This window comes from Pocillopora damicornis, chromosome 3, assembly GCF_964200805.1.
Source record: "Pocillopora damicornis chromosome 3, jaPocDami1.2, whole genome shotgun sequence".
NCBI lineage: Eukaryota > Metazoa > Cnidaria > Anthozoa > Scleractinia > Pocilloporidae > Pocillopora > Pocillopora damicornis.
This window is the reverse complement of record NC_142672.1, coordinates 12,343,590-12,363,699: the sequence shown is the minus strand read 5'-3', so window position 1 is coordinate 12,363,699 and position 20,110 is coordinate 12,343,590. Positions and strand designations below refer to the sequence as shown.

General features: G+C 36.7%; 1 protein-coding gene and 2 long non-coding RNA genes across 8 annotated transcripts in view; 2 read left to right on the top strand and 1 right to left on the bottom strand.

Annotated features, from left to right (window-relative positions):
• The first annotated feature begins 6,019 nt into the window (after positions 1-6,019).
• On the top strand, positions 6,020-10,558 carry LOC149048260 (uncharacterized). 5 transcript variants are annotated; one of them, XM_089199107.1, is made up of 10 exons: positions 6,020-6,545; positions 6,712-6,741; positions 6,991-7,025; positions 7,455-7,488; positions 7,586-7,635; positions 7,845-7,881; positions 8,001-8,041; positions 8,411-8,447; positions 8,616-8,661; positions 9,687-10,558. In XM_089199107.1, exons 2-9 carry the CDS (start codon positions 6,712-6,714, stop codon positions 8,652-8,654), a joined length of 303 nt encoding a protein of 100 aa, XP_089055233.1. In that variant the 5' UTR covers positions 6,020-6,545; the 3' UTR covers positions 8,655-8,661; positions 9,687-10,558. The 5 variants fall into 5 exon arrangements, 4 of the variants coding, with proteins under 4 accessions (XP_089055233.1, XP_089055234.1, XP_089055232.1 ...); XM_089199108.1 differs by lacking the exon at positions 8,001-8,041; XR_016184619.1 differs by lacking the exon at positions 9,687-10,558 and having other exon boundaries at positions 7,586-7,881; positions 8,616-8,649.
• The window catches only part of LOC149048257 (uncharacterized), a 25,416-nt gene continuing 14,079 nt past the window's right edge, over positions 8,774-20,110 (bottom strand). Inside the window, exons 3-5 of the long non-coding RNA XR_016184638.1 lie at positions 19,557-19,667; positions 17,609-17,765; positions 8,774-9,132 (exon numbers count right to left, since the gene is read on the bottom strand). This is a non-coding gene — a long non-coding RNA (uncharacterized LOC149048257). The remainder of the gene's footprint in view (positions 9,133-17,608; positions 17,766-19,556; positions 19,668-20,110) is intronic.
• LOC149048259 (uncharacterized) lies at positions 13,634-16,552 on the top strand. Of its 2 annotated transcripts, none has more exons than XR_016184636.1 (5): positions 13,634-13,734; positions 14,101-14,160; positions 14,426-14,523; positions 15,329-15,362; positions 16,279-16,552. It is a non-coding gene; the product is annotated as an uncharacterized LOC149048259 (long non-coding RNA). The 2 variants fall into 2 exon arrangements; XR_016184637.1 differs by lacking the exon at positions 13,634-13,734 and adding an exon at positions 13,810-13,938.

Here is a 20,110-nt window from a genome sequence, read left to right as displayed (position 1 = left end):
GGGCTCACTTGGTTTTGGTCGGAAGCAACCAACAAAACTTAGAAAATTAGTCATTGATGACACAAAATATAGTGATAGTGGCTCTCGTTTTTGGTCATACGATGATTTATGGGATTTCGACCGCTTTTCCTGTGGATTAGCCAACCAAAGCTTCGTTGGAACAAGAATAACTTCACTGTTGTATTCCAAGTAACGTAGAACCCTTTCTTCAGAGTCTTGGTTTGGCCTACATCTGTGCTTATTAGAGTTGCTCTTCAAAAACAGTTGGTTTTGGTGTTTGAAGAAAAACTCGCACCACATCTTCTAGTCAGAACTAACTTCTGATCTCACCCTATTCAGTTCGCACAGAAAACGCGCATGTCAAGTCTCGCACTCTTTAAGGCACGATCAAGAAACACACATGTTAAGTAAGTTGACTTCAAGTCTCTTACTCTATTCGGCACGCTCAGAAGAACGCATATGCTAGTTAAGTTTGACTTCAAGTCTGGCACTCTATTTAGCACGCTCAGAAAAACGCGTATGTCAAGTACGATTACCTAAAAACTTATACTCTATTCAGCATGCACATAAAACACACATGTCACGCAAGATTGACTTCAAGTCTCACACTCTATTTGGTACGCTCAGAAAATGCATAGTTCTATGATTGCTCGTACTCTATTCGGCACTCACAGAAAACGTACACGTTAAGAAAGATTACCTCAAGTCCCGCACTCTATTCGGCATGTTCGGAAAATGTATATGTCATCTATGATTGATCAAGACCGATACTTATTTGGCACGCGTAGAAAAAGCATATGTTAAGTAAGATTGCCTGAAGTCTCGCACTCTATTCAGCACGCAAAGAAAACGCACATGTTAAGTACGGTTGACCTTAAGTCTCGTACTCTATTCAGCCCGCTCAAAAAACGTATATGTTAAGTAAGATTGCCTGAAGTCTCGCACTCTATTCAGCACGCAAAGAAAACGCACATGTTAAGTACGGTTGACCTTAAGTCTCGTACTCTATTCAGCCCGCTCAAAAAACGTATTTGTTAAGTTAGATTGCCTCTCACTCTTTTCGGCACGAACAGAAACTCTTACGTCGACTAATATTGACGTCAAGCCTCTCCAAACAGTTTATAACATTGCGGAAACCTCTTACTATTTATTTTGATAGATAAATATTCGCTGTTGTTACACAACTTAAAGATTTATATTTTCTGTCGTTACACAAAGATGCCGGAAAGATGCCGGCACCTTCCACTTGCTGATAGGTTAAATTGAGACGAATCGTCATGCGACTTAAGCATATAAACTGTTGATGCCTCAGGGGTAATTCATATGTCATCTATGATTGATCAAGTCTTATTCTCTACTCAGCATGCAGAGAAAACGCACATGTCAAGTAAGGTTGACTTCAAGTCTCGTACTCTATTCAGCACGAACACGAACAGCTCGATTTGCAAATTCACGTCGTCATTATCTCAGGAAATAGAGAGGCCACCTTAACCACGTCGATTAGCCAATCGGATCGAAGATTCAGAATTGTCGGAATCATCCATGTATCAATAAAAATGAATCAATAGGGGTACGAGTTGGGGTTGCTAAACGTAAAAAGAAAACCATGTTATCTCTCTAAAGCAAATCATACCTCGTCAAGCGCATAAACACAACTTCAGCCAATTTTCTTGGAATTTTCATCACAGCTGCCATTCTTCTCCGACCTGAATTTCTTAGAAATCCTTTCAACAAAACTAGCATAAAATTATTTGTTAATGTTTTCATGGAAACTGAAGAATCAGAAAGTTAGTAATATCGACCGAGAAAAAATTCCTCCTAAGTTCCGAAGCATTTAAACGAACTGCCTTTAAATCATATTTTTTTCATATTTAGAACGGGTAAACGCGGGCAAAAAAAATCCTCCAAACAAACAGAATGAGCCCACGTTAACCACTCAGTGAGCTGCTCAGATCTCGATCATATTCAGAATTTTCGAAGCCATTCATTTATTAATAGAAATGAATCAATAGGGGTACGAGTTGGGGTTGCTAAACGTATCTGAAAATAGAAACCAACGTTCTCTCTCTAAAGCAAGTCACGTCATTAAGCGTATAAACATAGATTCAGCCTATTTTCTTGGAATTTTCTCATGACAGCTGCCATTATGTCCGACCTAAATTTCTTAGAAATCCTTCAAAAAATTAGCATAATTTTTTAAAATGTTTTCATGGAAGCTGAAGAATGAGAAAGTTAGTAATATCGACTGATTTCCCGAGTATCGAAATCAAATTGATGCTTCAACTTACTTGGAAAGATGTTTCTCTGGCCTAGATGTCTATTTTGGTTTCTCCTGCTTTTTATATGAATGTAACAACTTAAAACCAACAACACTTACCATAACTAAAAAGGATGGTGACAACAATCTGCTCTCGTTTTCCCGAGAATCGACCGTTGAAACCGTTTGCTTACATGAGATACCAGCCGCGTACTTAAATCTCCGACATTTGAGCATACAAGGTAAGCCTGTCTTGAGGAGATTCACCTAAATAACAAAATCAACTTTATTTAAGTGTTGCTTCCACACCACGTTAATCCGTTTTAAGTGCAAAGTATGCACAACTCTTGGCGATGTGTTTTTACTCATTTCATTTCTAGGTTGTTCATTCAATCACATTTCACAAAAAAATAATTATAATACGTGCACCTCTTAGCAAACCTGTATCTACTGATAGAAGCCTCTTTTTAATCTCAGCTACATTCAACGTCACTTCTCAAACATACAACTCTAAATTTTGATAGCAGAAATAACACGAGCGGCACGATCTGCAAATTCACATATTGTCTTAGGAGGACCTTTTTTCCTCAGTGGTCACTAAAATAATCAGTGGTCACTAAAATAATCAGTGGTCACTAAAATAAAAAAAAAATTCCTCTTAAGTTCCGAAGTATTTGAACGAACTGCCTTTAAATCATATTTTTTTCCTTATTTAGAGCGGGTAAACGCGGGCAAAAAAAATCCTCTAAACAAACAGAATGAGCCCACGTTAACTGCTCAGTGAGCTATTCAGATCTCGATCATGTTCAGAATTTTCGAAGCCATCCATTTATTAATAGAAATGAATCAATAGGGGTACGAGTTGGGGTTGCTAAACGTATCTGAAAATAGAAACCAACGTTCTCTCTCTAAAGCAAGTCATACCTCATTAAGCGTATAAACATTCAGCCTATTTTCTTGGAATTTTCTCATGACAGCTGCCATTACTTTCCGACCTAAATTTCTTAGAAATCCTTCGAAAAAATACCATAATTTTTTTTAATGTTTTCATGGAAACTGAAGAACAAGAAAGTTAGTAATATCGACCGATTTCCCGAGTATCGAAATCAAATTGATGCTTCAACTTACTCGGAAAGATGTTTCTCGGGCCTAAATGTTATTTTGGTTTCTCCTGCTTTTATATATTAATAAAACAACTTAAACCCAACAACAATTATCATAACTACGAAGAATAAAGAGTGACAACAATTAATCTGCTCTTGTTTTCCAGAAAATGACCGTTGAAACTTTTCGCTTACATCAGACGCCGGTCACGTACTTAAATCTCCGACATTTGGGCATATAAGGTAAGCCTGTCTTAATGAGATTCATCTAGAGGACAGAATCAACTTTATTTAAGAGCTGCTTCCACACCACTTTAATCCGTTTTAAGGGTAAAATATGTACAAAATCTTGGCGATGTGTTTTACTCATTTCAATTCTTGGTTGTTCATTCAATTACATTTCCCAAAAAATAATAATAATGATACATGCGCCTCCTAGTAAACCCCTATATGCGGATAGAAACCTCTTTTTAATCCCAGCTGCCGTCAACGTCACTTCTCAAACATCAAAATATCGATGAGTCGGAGCGACATTAATTAGAGGATAACCTAACAATTTTCAATGAAGCGTTTTTATCCCAGAACTCGTTGGGCAAAGTTTCTGCTAGTGTTTTTTTTATACATTCAATTTCATCAATGAGAATTAAAAGTTAGAGTAATGTGCAAGTGGTATTTTGTCGGATGACAAAATGAAAAATATCATTGTTGAAATAATATTGCACTGATTTTTTTTCTGTTTGTCAAAAAGAATCCATGCATATCAATCTAGGCGTAAATTCCAAGAAAAACATCTCCAGTTGGTGAGAGAAAAGCATCAGTAATTCAAATTTATTAGCCTTCGAACACGTCCACATTATAAGCCCTGCAACATGGGCGTTTCTGAAGAAGGAGAAAGTCGATTAGTGAAGCGAGCCTTTGAAGCTACCAATTTTAATTCCAAAAGGAAACCAAACTACCGAAAAGGCAACTAGTGGCAGACACTGACATTTTAATCTTGCTCAGCAATTTTTTAAATTGCGAGGGTCGAAGGGAAGCCTCACTAATCGTTTTTATTTGTTTTGAACCCTATTACAAAGGTCAAGGACACTGGAAAGGTAAAACAAATATGTAGTTTTCCAGCACTGACATGACAAACCAATGCTCAAAAGACTCGCACAAGGATTTCAAGATAATCTAACAGGCCTGTACAACCCCTAAACACTCCTTATTTTTCTCATTTCAGTAGTTTCCAAACACTTCTAATTTTAGTTCATAACAATTATATTCCAGGTCGATAAGCCATACCAAATTTCTGTATTTATAGGTTTTTGCTGATCCCGAATTTGTCAAAAACTGTGGAAAACACAAAATTAATGACATGCATTTTGGAATGAATCACACTCGTCTCCTGATTCGGCATAATTCCTTATCCGAGCTCCCAGCATCTCTTGTCGACTTGTTTGACCAATTAAGAGCGACACAAATCTCATTCGCGCCTCAACACTCGTTTTCTTTCAGCTTGAGGCTCTGAGCTGTGCTATTCGAGTTGATGGGGCTGTACACGCGCGAGGGGCTAGAGTGCGAAAAATTTAGGCCCAAATACAAAGGGCAAACAGAACAGTGATTTGTGCTCAGTTGAAGTTTGGTGAGCGTGAACAATTTGCAAGTTAGGAGAGAGACATCAGTTTGAAAGATGAAGACGGTCGAAAATTTTCAACTTCTACAAAATCAAATTAGCGAAAAAAGTAAAACAAACGATTTGAGGATATATAAAAGCTAAATATACGCCCTTCAGATTTTCTAGACCTGTTTTTCATTGTCTGAAACACGTTTAGCTCATACGCACCGACGGTCGGTCCCGGTATGTGTTCCAGCAATCTAGTTAATGACAGAATGAGGCTTGTAGTTTTTCGAGGGCTCACGAGGTATCCCGATCATGCAGCACAAGAGCATTTTACTTTTAGCAATATAATTGCAATACAAATAATTTGAATGGAACTGATGAAATACTAAGCTCTTTCACTCCATAACTAATTCTAATGACTTCTCCCTCAGGAGTGACCAATAATTAGTAATTTCCTCCAATATCACTACGTCGTCGTGGTTGATGAGATTAACGCAAAAAATCACCTTATAAATGTTGTAGATACCAAATTCTTTCAATTATCATCCTAAGAAATTTCTGGCATGAAGATTTCAGGAGGGAAAAGATTAATATGCCAATCATGCAGATAGTAAAAAAATAATGTGTGCTCGACGAGTGGTTTTAAAATACAAAGGTTCACCCAATTGAAACGTGGCGGCATCCACTTCCTGTCAGGCATTGACTGAACATGATTGATGGATTCTCAAAGCTTATCTTACCATAACTAGGGGTCAGGAAATATTATGAAAAAATGTTTTTAGAAATGACACCTTTGTTTGGAGAGGGAATAAAATAATCATGAATTGACATGCGACGTGCAGGCGGTAGGAAAAAGGAAAACATACTCAAAAGTTATTCCCTATAAGAGTTTGTGGGCAAACATCCTTGTAACAACATGCGGAGACAGGCTGCGTTATATTTGCGTGATAATTCTGAATAGCTGACCCCATAAACCACAGAGCCTTAACGGTATTAGCGCTTGACAAGTCATGCCAGATTCCAGTATAAACAGGTATACGATTACGTGCTGAAGTCGTTCTTTCGTGGCAGGCATGCGTCACGAATTACTTCAAGCGATTCTTATTACTTACAAAAGCGCGCTGGTCAGGATATCAACGGCAAGATGTCTAGAAGACTGATAAACTCCCTACTAGTGTCTCTGGTAGGGAAAAACCTTTGCATAAAGACACTAAGAAGAAAAAACTCAAAGAATCGACTCTTCGAAGAAGACTAAGTATGGGCAATGAAGACAGATCGAAGTGGTAAAGAAGAACGAAGTCGAGACGTCATCAAGCTCCTAGAGGTCAGGTAGAGAGAAAAACAAGATGGGCGGAGTATTTACCGCTCCAGGCAAGGAGAACCAGAAACAAAAAGGAACCAGCAATGGGCCAAAACTTTGAAGTTTTGAGATAAGAGATTGAATTTGGAGTTAAGGTCGTTCGCGCATCGACTAAGTTCGACTTTGACGCTAACGTACCGTCGCGCATGCCTAATAGTGCAAAGCGATTCAGTTTTCCAAAACTGAAAGAAAACAACAAGTGACCACGCCGTTGCTCGAAAGGTAAGGGAGTTTTCTTGTTTGCGACTGTGAGTCGCCTATTTTTTTGAGTTATATACAACTTTATTTCCCTTAAGAGTTTCTGCAATCGTGCGAGAATCGTTATCAACATATTTAACCCTATCAAAAGTATATTCTGCACTAACTTTACGTCGTTTTGATGTCGTAGATGGACTGTCTTCTACGAAGAAATCTCGAGGTGAGATCTCGCTCTATTCTTGCAGGAAATGAAGATGTTACCGATCACGATTGTAATTCCGGTTACTAAATGTAAAATTTTCCCATCTTAATTATACCACCTACCATTAAAATTAATAGGCTGTTGAACAAATCACTGTTATCGTAACAAAAAACACATGTTACGGTCAAATATAATCAAAGCAGCAGAAAGTGGTTTCAACAGTTCTCTTAAGAATAACAGGTTATCTTGTCATTCACATATTTACAGGAAAGTAGCATTACACTAAGGAACTTCGTTCTGAGGTAAATATAAATTATTTCTAATAGCACAGTAATATCATACACATGGCAGCAATGCCATACATAATATCGTTAAATTGTACTCTATTACGGTTATCAGGTTAGGGTTTACGATGAAATTTTGCAGTCGACATGGTTATTTGATTCAATTAAAAAATAACCCCTTCTTCAACTTCTTACATATCCCGACACAATAACGAGGTGCTTTTTCCAATTGCTACACCATTTTTCCCCACAGAATATCCCAACACAACGACAAGCTTCGCTGTTCACCTCTGAATGGCACTAGAAATTAACTTGAAACGCAAAAAAAAGTCAACCTGCCTTCACCATTACTTCCTTGGACTCTTCAAATTGCATCATAAGGTCTTCATCTGTGATATCCGATCCTGTTTATCCCAACACCAATCTTGTGATATTCCTTTCTTGCAGAAACACACAAAGCTCGACAATGCTTGGAAATAATGTAAGTACAATCACTATCAGACACCTTATTCTGCGCGAAGTAAGTACTTCCAGGTCTGTTTCCAGTTCACATATCTAAAATCTCGTTTGTTTTACAGAGTGAAATGGTGTCCATTAGGAGCACAGTAATGAATGGCGACAGACAACGGTATGCCTTGTTTTTCTTCACTTCTAAGCCAAGGGATAAGAATATCAGTGATATATTGCACGCCTCAACACCAGCTAGAAACCTGTTATCATTTTACATATGTCTCACCTCTCCATTGACATCTGAAGCAAAATGCCCTTCATTTTTAATGGTCTTTGGCCCTACGGTCTAAGTCTATATGGCAATGCCGTCGTATTCGTATCTTGCAGTGACATGGACGACCTGCTCATATTGGGCTACTCTTCTGTAAGTACTTCACCACTATACATGTTGTTTTGCACCTGTTCGCCATTTCCATCTTTAAACGATGTTTTTTGACTGATCATTGCTTAATTCTCTCTGCTATCTCTTTTTACACTGGAAAGGTTGTTACGAGGACTTTTCTGTATGATGAAAGAGGAGTTAGGTATGTCTCCTTTTTATCCCTCCCTAAAGTACAAACAATTATCCCACCAAGTTGGAGTGTTGAATCGCCTGATGATGTTTCCATTTAATTGAAAAATAAGAGCATATTTTCAATATCTCATCACTCCACCTCCAATGAAATAGGATTGAAATTTTTAATTCTTTGAAGTTGTCCAGGAAGATTAACCCTATAAGTGACACATCAAAAGAAGCATCCATCAAACCCTGCTCTCACATTATCTCTTAAAGACAATCCATACAATCAGTTGATTTCTTGGTCCTCTGATCTGTAGTAGGCAGTACTGCCCATGACCATGAAGAACCATTACTTTTCCAAATATCACATTAACTGAATTCTTTCACAACACAGAGTGGAGCTAGAGGAGGAGATGATGAACAATGTCAAGGTATGTTCACACATCCAGTAGAATACTACATCCAGCAGTGTCTCACTATCCTTTAGCACATTACAACTGTAGTTTGCCAACCCATTGCAGCTTACTTCAACGCATATTCTTGTCTAGATGCACAAGGAATCCTCCAAACTCAATAGAGTTGTTTGAACTTTTTTCCAGAATGATGCTGGCAAAATGCGACGCAAGATTGTTGGCTGAGAAACTGGTAAGTAAACTATTCACGTCGTATGATCCTGGAGATTAATCATGCACTTACTCAACTAGCGCCAAGGTTTGAAGCAAATCACCCACTCAGCAGATTTTTACAACCATACTTCCGAAATACAATTTATTTGGTGTGTTTTCCCTTCTTTGCCTAATATGGTACAACCAAGGAATAACAAATGGGCATCATTTTGATGAAAACAATAAAGTTGTAAAAAAAAAAAACGCACAATCAAACAAAATTCAACACAAAAATAGTTTTTAAAACTTTGGAGCAGGATACAGACAGCCTTGGTCACAGCCATTCTCTAATTTTTTTGCTTTCAATTACATTTATTGCATTTTTATTGCAATATTTACATTTAACATCACTTGCTTTCATGTTGCTTGTGCAATGAAGTGCAACGAGTGTGAATCGCCTTTCGTCATCCTCCCCATTGCAGTAACTACTACTCTCACTGACTCTCCAAATCTGTAAGGATAAATGACATTTAATCGAAGACTGGGGATTAGACTGCTGTACAGCTGTACAGGTTTATTGATAAGACTAATAAAATAAGCACAAAAAAAACCCTTAAGGGTTTCTTGTAAATCTATCTTACATATTTAGTCCCTTGAAGAGCTTTATTACAGTTTACAAACCATTTACTTTGACCGATCATTCTAGATCAGCTTTTTGTATATATTGCTGATGAAAAATACTTAATCATCGGTTGCCCGTTGTACTTTTTGTTACCACAGCAACAATATAACCTGTGTCAAATACCCCTCGATTTTTTTTCAAGATCTATCCTCTCACAAAGAAGCATGTAGGATATTTGAATTGTACTGTGCTCATCCAGACACAACTTTCTGCAGAAAATTCTCATAAATTTGCACAAGGTTAAGGTGGCTTTCTGCTCCCTTCATAGGAAAAATATTTTATTAACAGAAAGTCATACCGTGATCATCTGCTTGTTATCAACCATACTCTACACTTACTTTCGCCTATTTATCAATTTATTTTGTAATCTATTTTATTCGTAGAAGTTGTATAACATCTCCCACAGGTTGAAGAAGAAACGACTAAAGATCTATTTAAACTGTGATGAAATAGTTGTAGAAACATAATGTATATGTATATATATATATATGTATAATACATATGTTTCTATACATTTGTAGTTATTTATTATTTTAATATGATCAAAGCTAAAACAGACGTAAAACTATTCCTTGTTATTAAATACTAATATAAAGTGTAAGAGTACTTTGCAAAGAGTTTTTTGAAAAATGAAAATGGACAGTGTTTTGGGTACATACCAAATCAGCAAATATAAAAGCGACAATCACCAGCTGTAATCTACAACCGCAATTTAGGTGTGCTGTCATAATAAAATGAACCGTATTTAATTATTTGGCATGCCCAAAACTCGTATTTTGATATAATCAAAGGTAAAACAACGAAAAACTCTTCCCTGTTATAAAATACTAACATTAAGTATGAGTATTTTGCAAAAAGCTTTTTGAAAAATGAAAATGGGCAGTGTTTGGGCACATACCAAATCAGTGAATATCAAAGCAACAATCACCAGCTGTAAGCTGCAACAGCAATTGAGGTGTGTGTCATAATATAATAAATAGTATTTAATTGTTTGGTATGCCCAAGACTCGTATTGTTATGTATTGAAGTCGAAATAGTAATTAATTTATAATACTTAATAATAATGATAACTGCTTGTTCAACGGAGTAAAATTTAAGATAAATGAACATGCATGTGAGGAAAGACACTGACCATGTCTCTCTTATTTTTGTTTTGTATGGATAGTACTGAAGTACAGTTACATATTTCAAGATTGTTAAAAGTTACAATACAAGTTACATTAACGTTAATAAAATGCTTCTATATCTTCTGATGTTAGTGGTTGGTGCATTACTATAGTTAAGTATCATCCCATCGATTATGTTCTCTGGTTCAGCATCAGTTTCTGATTCCAAAAAGAGAGAATTATCCACGAAAACGTCGGAGGATTATTAAATCGTGACTAAAGATTAAATTGCGTGATTTGAGATTCAAAAAGCAAAGCCCTAGCACTATTCCCACGACTGCTTGGTAAGTTCTAACAAAGTTTTGGTGACAGTGAGATGCAAATAATGGACAAGGTAACTAGAGCCGAACAAAAGTTGCCAGGGCCTTCAAAGCACATTATCACCCTTGATGCAACGCGCGCCTCGACCCAATTTCCTGTAACACAAAACTCCTAGATTAATGAAAACCTTCTAAGATCGTCTTTCTTAAGAGCCATCCTAGACATATAGTCAAGTATTTAACAGTAAATACATTCGCCGTTCGTCATTTTACAGTTTCCTTACAGTATTTTGAATTTTGTCCGGTCGAATCCGAATAAATTTTTTCTTGGATCTCTTCGTACTTTGTGTACAGAGTCGGCGAAAAGGACAACGTTCGGATTTTTCACTCTCTAGAGGCGCTTGAGGATTCTAAATAAATATAAAATATTTTCCAATAGAAATTGGATATTTTCAAAGAGGGAAAAATGTCAGACTGCCGGACGTTTAGTTATTCGAAGACAGTGTCCGGTAGTGTCCGGTGAAAATTTTTAAGTGTCACGCTTGGATCTCTTCGCACTCTGTTTGCAGGGTCGGCGAAACGGACAACGTTCGAAAGTTTTCACTTTCTAGAAGCGGTGGAGGGTTGTAAATGAAGGTAGAATATTTTCCAAGGAAAAATTGGTATATTTCAAAGAGAAATATGGAGTTATTTGAGGACCGTGTCCAGCCATGTGATTGAAAAGTTTCTTAGTGATTCTAAGTGCTTGGATGGCTTCGTACTCTGTATACAGCGAGAAACATCAAGTTCGAAATTTTAGGCTGCCTGGAGGCGCTTGAGGATTGTAAATAAATGTAGAACATTTTCGTATAAATATTTTTTGGATTTCGAAGAGAAATATGGAAAAATATCGGACTGCCGGACGTTTAATTATTTTAAGACCGTGTTCGGCTGCCTGACGTTTAGTGACATCATTACAAGAACGTCAGCGACACTGACAGTTTGCGTTACAATTCTAATTTGCTGCTTTGCATGGACAAGAACCTCGACCACTCTTTCGAGCGCAAGCTCCTCTCCATGGGCAGTAAACTTCAACTGACCATTGGTCCTATTTAACAAGGATGGCAAACTTCAATAAAAAACAATTGTAGTATTAATGGAAACGTGGTGGATCAACACTTTCACCTTCCTCAGAATGCTCGCTAGGATTTTCGTGCTCCTCTTTAGAAACAACCGACCCATAAGCGTTTACTGCCTAGGAATCTACTAAATAAATGGATCCATCTAATTCTACACCGGATTAAAACGTATAGAACTGTTTTAAACATAGTTATTTTGACAAGCTCACCAAACTCATCGGAGACAACGTGACAAGGTAAAAATAACTGACCAATCAGAGGCGCTATTTAAACAAAAGTGGTGGTTCAAAACAAAAACAAACGACCGCGTTGCATCAAGGTTGGAAATGGGCCTTTAAAGCTCAGATCATCTTACTTGAAGCAATTACAGCTAATAATTTCAAATGAGCGCAATCTTTTTAGATTTTCGTATTTCCTTCTTACTCACAGACACCGGATGAACTTTGACGCCCACACGAATGTTATCAAATGTAACTAGTTATAGGATCCTACTATAGATTACAAAAATAGTTCATTGAAAACGTCAAGACTATCGTCACGCTGTTATTAAGATAATAGCGCGCTTAAATCCTATTAAATTTTGTCTTTAGTATTTTAATTGTGAATAGTTATTTCGTTGAGCCAAGTTATTCCGTTTTGTTCAAGTTTAAGGCTTGTTACGTGAGACTTAAGGAAGGCTACCTTGGATTAAAATCGCCTGAGCTGGGTATAAAGTGGCGTGACCGGAAGGCGACAGAAATAAAAATAGAGTAGAACTGACTTTAAATTTAAACCGTTTGAAAAGCTTTAAATGCAAATCGGATTTCATTAATAATAAATAAGTCTACTTTCACGGTTGCTTAGCACAGACATTATCCTCAGAACAGGTATGAAAGTCACGTAAATTTCTATTTCTTTATCAATTCTCTCGCAAATCTCATAGGCGTAAAGTTGGGAATTCGAGGGACTTTCTAAGTTGGGCAAGACAGTTCACAGGTTTTTCAAATCGTATTGACTTGGAATAGACCATCTTATGCAGATATGGATCCCGAGATCTCCTAAGTGAATTCTGCGAAACAACAACGAAGTTCAGCTCCATTGCTTTTGTTTCCGCACGCAGTCAACATTTCTTACTTCATTCTCCTCCGTTCGCTGCTCAATTTTGTGATCCAGACGCCTTCAAAAGAATCAACGATTCGCACATTCAAAGGCCTGTCTAAGAATTAAGGAGGTCCTAACTACAGAGACGGAAATGAAAGGCTTAAAATATGGCTGGAGCACAAGTAAAAAGCGGGTCAAAGAAAAACAACGGCTTAGGACCTTCGTTGCTTCCCTACATACCACTGGGCATAAAGGGTGGTGAACGAGTGAGAGGCATCCTAAGGCCATTCATAGAATACTGCACTGATAGTAACTGTATGGAAGTTGGTGGTCAGATGAACCTAAGCAGATTGCTCATGAATAGTGTAGTTGATAAACACCAGTTTGCGTCACTGGTCTTGGAGAATTGACCTGGAAGATGACGCCACGAACAGAGGCTACGAAAAGAAACATCTTCGTGGCGACCACACTATCAACGCAGAGGAGCTATACAAAACGGTGGTCCTATGTTAGGATGGATAGATTAATTCAATTTATCAACCACAGTGAAAAAAACTCAGCAGAAGAGTTCAATCGATGGAAAGTAGGTGGATCACGAAGGCTACCCTTTTACTAGAACTATATTCACTTGGATCCACAATATCAGTCACAGCGTTCATTGGGAATCACCCAATGCAAAAAACAATGCGAGAAGAAAGGCAAGAGACTGGGCATGATTCTAAAAATGAAATGAAAGACATTATCAGCGGTCTCCCTTCGAATTTGCGTGAAAGAAAGAAAGCTTGAGATTGTAAGAAGATATATTGGGTATGTAGCGACTTCTTGTCACACATTCATATTCCAAATGAAAACTGATTCAACAGTTAGTCGGTCTGGCACGAGGTCTTGGCGATGGGGCTTGCCTGGATAAATTCGATGAGTGGTTGTGATAGTAAAATCTTTCTTGTTACTTAACATCCGAAACTTCAAGAAAAACAAACCTTTTGCCACGCTTACCGCTGGGCTTTGCAGGTATCATTCAATTGCTCCTCTGTTTTATTTTCCGCTAGGCATTACCCTAAAATGAAAGTCATTGCGACTGCTCAACGCATATGTTGAAATTAGCCTTCGAATTCAAGAGGCAGCTGACAAAAGATATGATAACCATAGTACTATTTTTTTCTTATTTCATAGATTTGCAGTTACGAAACAAAGTAGAAATTAGATTAGCAATAGAACCGCCTATATACCGAAGTAAGTATCCAAACAGACGGCACAGATACACGGTGTTGTGGAATCCTTATGTGTGGTGTATTTTGCTAATATTCAAATGAGGGATACAGTCTCATTTGTATGAATTCAGCGCCTGGAAATAATAATTATAATTATTTTTCTTGAAATAGCTTCCAGAGTTAAGGAAGAAATAACAAGCCCAACACTACAAAGAAAACTACAGCTACCGTTTCTCTAGTTAATATATTTTAATCATATCTGTAATGCATACTTTTATTTTCTTTAGAATAAGATGGACATGTCTGTCTTATTGGTTGTTCCCCTCCTCATGAGAAATAGAAGACAACGAAGGACTACAATATGCTTTATATATTTAATTCTAAGGTAAAGTAAAACTTTTAGGCCTCCTTTTGTTAGTATTCACGATCATTTCTTTCAAATGTGACGAGACAAAGTTGCGTTTTTCGTATTCGATGAACAATTTTTTGTTTGCCATTCATTCTGTGAGTTCCTTGAGTAGTTTTCGCGTTTTTACTGATCTAAAACGACAAATTCCCATCACAGTCTTTCCAGGTTAACATTTCATTAAAAAAACATTTAGTAAAGGTCAATTATTATCAATCAATTTCCGCTCACCTTCTTCCTGTTCCATTGACATGTCAACACAAGTCACACCCACACGTTAACAACAAAAATATTTTAACGAGCAAGTGGTTGTTAACTGTGTTCAAAATAAAATCTTAGCTATTACTTAATATGTGATTTAATTCTTTCTAAGCGGGGTTTACACACTAGGATACACATATAGAAAAAAGCATTATTAAAGGAAATAAATTACGGAGGAGTATACGCTTAAATGCTAAAAAAAGAAAGTATGAAATCAGGATACCACAATTTCATTTGTCTGAGTTGAGACGATACATTTTATGAACTCAAATGGGACGGGGCCTAATTAGCTTCGAGCTTATATTCTTCCTACTCAATTCTATTTTGATGCAATATTCTATTCATACTATTTATCAGTGTAGGGTCTGTTGAAGCTGCATCACTTAAGAAACGTTTTAAATGATTAGAAGTAAACATCACAGCATGGAGCTCTTCGTTTACAAAGCACCTCACCAACTATTGACTGACTTATTCCATTAAAGAAAATTATTTCCCATTTTTTTTTTCTACTCTCTTTGCACAGGATATGCTTAGAATTAGCTGCCATTCAGGACTATGTAAGTTCAAAGTTAGTTAACCTTTGGAAAATTGCATTTTTATTGCAAATAAATGTTAACAAGGAAATCAAGTGTTTAATACAATCTCCATTTGGAATCCTATTGACATCCCTTGCATAGAAGTTGTCCCTGACTCGGGGTATTTCCAAAGAGAAATAGTAATGACAATAGTAATGACAGTAGTTGCATTGTTGTAAGCCATGAATACTGAAGCGTTTTATAATTACTTAAAGTCATATTAAATACCGTCAACCCTCTCAAAAGTCAGCAGATCATATTGCTTAGCAATGTCAATCTTACATTATTGGTGAAAGACAAAACGAATTGCCATCACAAATCAATTAGAAAGGGGGCTGAGTTAACTCTTCCACTTCAGTTTAAGGACATAATGTTTTAAGTTGACATTTAACTAATGTAGGCAAACAATCTTAAATTATTTCTGTTTTTTTAATTCAATTAACAATAATTTGAGATACCAATTAGTTTATACTTCATTTGCTGTTGTTTAGTTTCATCCGTGGTTCAAAATTTTTTTTCTTACAAACTCATATATCTTTTACCATGTCCAAAGATAAAGAAAAATGAAATTGAACCAACCATGAAACTGCACTACAGGCATGCACAGTGAATCTATTTTGTTTTAATGAAAGTTTGTATCGGGTAAAATTAGAATCACCATCATTTCTAACATTTAAGTATTGTTACATTGATAAAAATTGCTACTATTACCACTATCATCATCACTTCTTTTAGTAATATCATTAATATTTTGGTGAAGAAGATAATGGTAATATCAAATGGGAATGTAAAATGAAGGTCACAATAGTCTTGGATTAGAGAATGGTTTAAGTCATTTATAATTAAATAGGATAATTTCTCAACTCTCTAAACTATGAATCTCTTCTTTATCTCATAGGTTCCTGATGTTCTTTGAAAAAACAAATATTTTATTTATCAAAGGTTTAAAGCTGTGTCGAAAGATCTGAAACAATAAAGGGAGAGACCAAAATAATGCCAAAAAATGTAAATAAAAATCGTTTAACGATAACTATTTATGGAGTCATAAAAGTTTTTCTATTTCCTCTTGTAATTTCACACTTCGTAGGAAATTTAAACGTGGTTTTATTGTTCTTGGATACCAGGGATGTAATTTTCGCGTAAGAAAGTAAATAAAAAATTAACTTTATGAATACTTGTCTTCCTGTTTGCACTTTTCACTGATTTTATTCCATTCATACTAACACACGAATAAACAAAAAAACAACAGCAATTTATCAGAATTATTTTCTATTTTAAGAAATTAACCAATATTAACGCCCAGTAGAGAGGTCTCTAAGTAACTGGTGTTATTTTGGCTTATTATAGGCTTAGACGTTAAATTTTTAAGCTGTATAGAGCCTTCATTTTCTTTAGAAGGCCTCTCCGAAAAGCTGGAAAAAAATTGCTTGGTACCGGAGAGCCAGGGACTCATGTTGAGGACCTCTAGACTGATTGCAAGTCCGACTAGCTTACCATTCGGTCACACTGACTCGCTAAATTTAACTTCGAGGCGACCGAAGGGCAAGGGAAGGTGGTGTTTCGTTCAGGTCTATATCTCAGTTAGCCCTTATTTTCATTTTCAGAGCGGCACTTATCGAAGAAAATGTTTAGTAGGGCTGTAATCGGCTTTAGTAATAGGGTGTCGCCTCTAATAGATAGCCTAAGTTTGATAAATCGCTATTCTTATCTGAATCAAGGAAAAATATAATTATAAGCTATTTCTGTGAATTTTTCGGTGTAGGACAGCTTGAAAGGCTTGGGGCATGAGTTTTCCCTCTAACCAAAAGTTTTCGTAATACTCAAGCTGATTAAATTCGCTGCATCTTAGTACCAGGATAGATTACAGCTAACAGTCTTTACGTTCACTTCTTTTATTAATTTAGAATTGTGCTTCGAGAGGCCTGAAACATTTACACGTTGCGCATACAGCTATTTCAATTTACGTTGTCGGATCAAAGCTTCAAGGGTACGGGACAAGACCGAAAGCAGCTGCAACCTCATCCACTTGAAACCCCAACATTTCTTTCATCCAAATGGCTCGCCATCGGAGATCTTCGCTGTATGGACGAGGCATTGTTAATTTTGCTGATAATTATTCGTTAAGATCCCATATTCCCCTTCGGTCTTGTCTTGTAGGCTTGAGGCTTTGATCCGACAACGTAAATTGAAATAGCTGTATAACGATCCCTGTCATTATTAACACTTACCTTTCTTTGTCTTTAATTTATTGACGTCACGCCAACCATCAATCACTTGTACAAGGCTTTATTAGTGTTGAGGCGAACACAAACTTTTTCAGGCACAACTTGCTGACAAAGACTATGTCTTTTGCTACTTGAGTTGATCGGGTACTCTCGCCCAGTGCTGGAAAACGAATAAAAATCGCAAAATTACAAATTTCCGGTTTCTGTTTCTATTGGAATTATCTGACGCAAAATCGAAATTCCGCTTTCGGGTTGAAAGCGTAATTTGGTGATACAACTTCGCCCCTCCTGTAACTTAAAGGTGTCTTCACGCTATGCAAGAACTCTCGAATAGCGTCGAGCTTGATACCTTCTTCGAACTCTTAAACACCCTGTACATTCTGTAGTCAAGTTACCGTCAAACCACAAAGAACTCAATTAAACACAGAATTTTTCCCTGATAATTTTCAGCCTGAAAAATTTAAACACACAAAGGTTCCTTGTAAAATTTTATAATGGCTCGGAAGGCTGTCCGTTTACATATTTCAATACTTGAAAACTCAATAACCCTATGTCAAACCCACTATTGAAAATACAATGCGGCATGCGGCGGTTATTCTGGAGAGCACAGAATACAATAAAACTGTGTCGGCGACCACATCCGCACGTTGTCCCTAGATACCAGTTATTCGGTTTCAAACGAAGGTTATCAAAAGGTAATAACAGTAGGTCGCCCGAAAGTGATAGAGAAATGTAATCAGCAAATTAAATCCGACAACACCATAGTGATTGAACGGAAGCTCTAAAGTCTAATAGAAGAATTTACTCAATAGAAATGCAGAACTTAATTTGCGCACGTACAATTTGCGTAACCCCAAGACGACACACATCAAACGCCAAAAATAGATACTCCAATTTGATATGCAGACGTTATCAGATGATAAATAATCCGACCATCGAATCACACAATCAATTTAAATGCATTCCTGTTGAATTTAAATGACAGCTTAAAGCGTCCAAGTTGACTGACGTTAAAGCAATGTTAGAACATGATAGAGCTAAATATCAATATGTGTTGTGACATATCCACTGATGATTTTCGTAAGCTTCGCTTAAACGCAGGGATTAGAAATGAAACATTTCCTTTCACATTTTCACCCTCTACAACGAGGTAGATCATAAGAGCGGTTTTGTTTACTCCACGTGGGAGGTTGTCCATATATCACCTGCTGTAACTGACCTCCAAAACTTTTGCATTGTTTTTACTTGACATTAGACATATTTCGAATTACGAAAAATAAAAGACGTCATTTAATTTTCCGGTGAAATGAGAGAGTAAAACTCTTTTTAATTTTAAGCTTTTCTCCAGTATCCTCAAAAAACGTCACGAAAACACTCGTACAACTAACGACAAAAATAGGTAATGTTGCTGATCACTTTAATGTGTCTTTTGCTAGTTTTCGATTGTACAGCTAGTGAGCAGGAACATCAACCGTCAAGAGAATATAACAGCATGCAATAATTGCGACCAACAATTAAAATCCTCATTAAGTAAAGCTGACTAAACATACATCAAGGCAGAGGAAGTTTGTCAAAAATTGAAAACTAAAACCGTGTACATTTTCGTGTCTCATAAGGAGTTATTTTTCTGAAGGCATAATTTGGCAACCAAAATCGAGATACAATGATGTAACAGACCACTGAATGACAAACATGGCACAAAGTTCAATCACAGATAAAAAAGAAAAATCATGCTGGAGCAAAACTAAAATGTAGAGTTATATTACGAAGGTGTATCACTTGTTAAAAATATGCCTGTGGTAACTTGTACGGCAAAACCATTCTCTTTCATATCCAAGGAAAAATCTTACCCTCCCAACTTGAAGAAATGATGTGATCATGAACAACCAATTTAAGTATTAACATACATCATCAAGGTAGCCGTTATATGGTGTTTTACTTTCGTACTCACATGAGATATGATTCTTCGTAATCCAGTGTTCTTCATCTTTACCATTTCAAAGCGAGTGGACACTTCAGACTCCATCAGACCGTCGAATAGCTCGAAGACTGAACTCCCTCCCTGTCGGGACAAAACATTTTCGATGTAAATACTTGCATTTCAAATTTCCAAAGAAAATATTTTCTCCGTTGATGAAAGTTGTTCGAGGGAGCCCGTTATGATATTCTTTGATACACTGTATTTTATCCACCCTAAGAAGTCGATCATTATTCATGCCCCATAATGCCTCGCGACAAACAATAGATAGGTAATGCAGTAATGTATTGCTTGATAAACCTCTTTAATTGTTTCCACGCATTCTTCAATTGTGCAATGAGCTTTCCTTACAATGTTACAATTCGTTTGTAAATAGCAATATAAATGGCAATATCAATTCGTTTTGTAATCGAATTTTATTCGATTTTCCTCTCTGCTCTTACGATCAGAGAGGAAAATGCCAGCGTCATGATTTACTACAATAAAAGCCATATCACGGTTAGCTTCAAAGGTTTGCCGCTGCATAT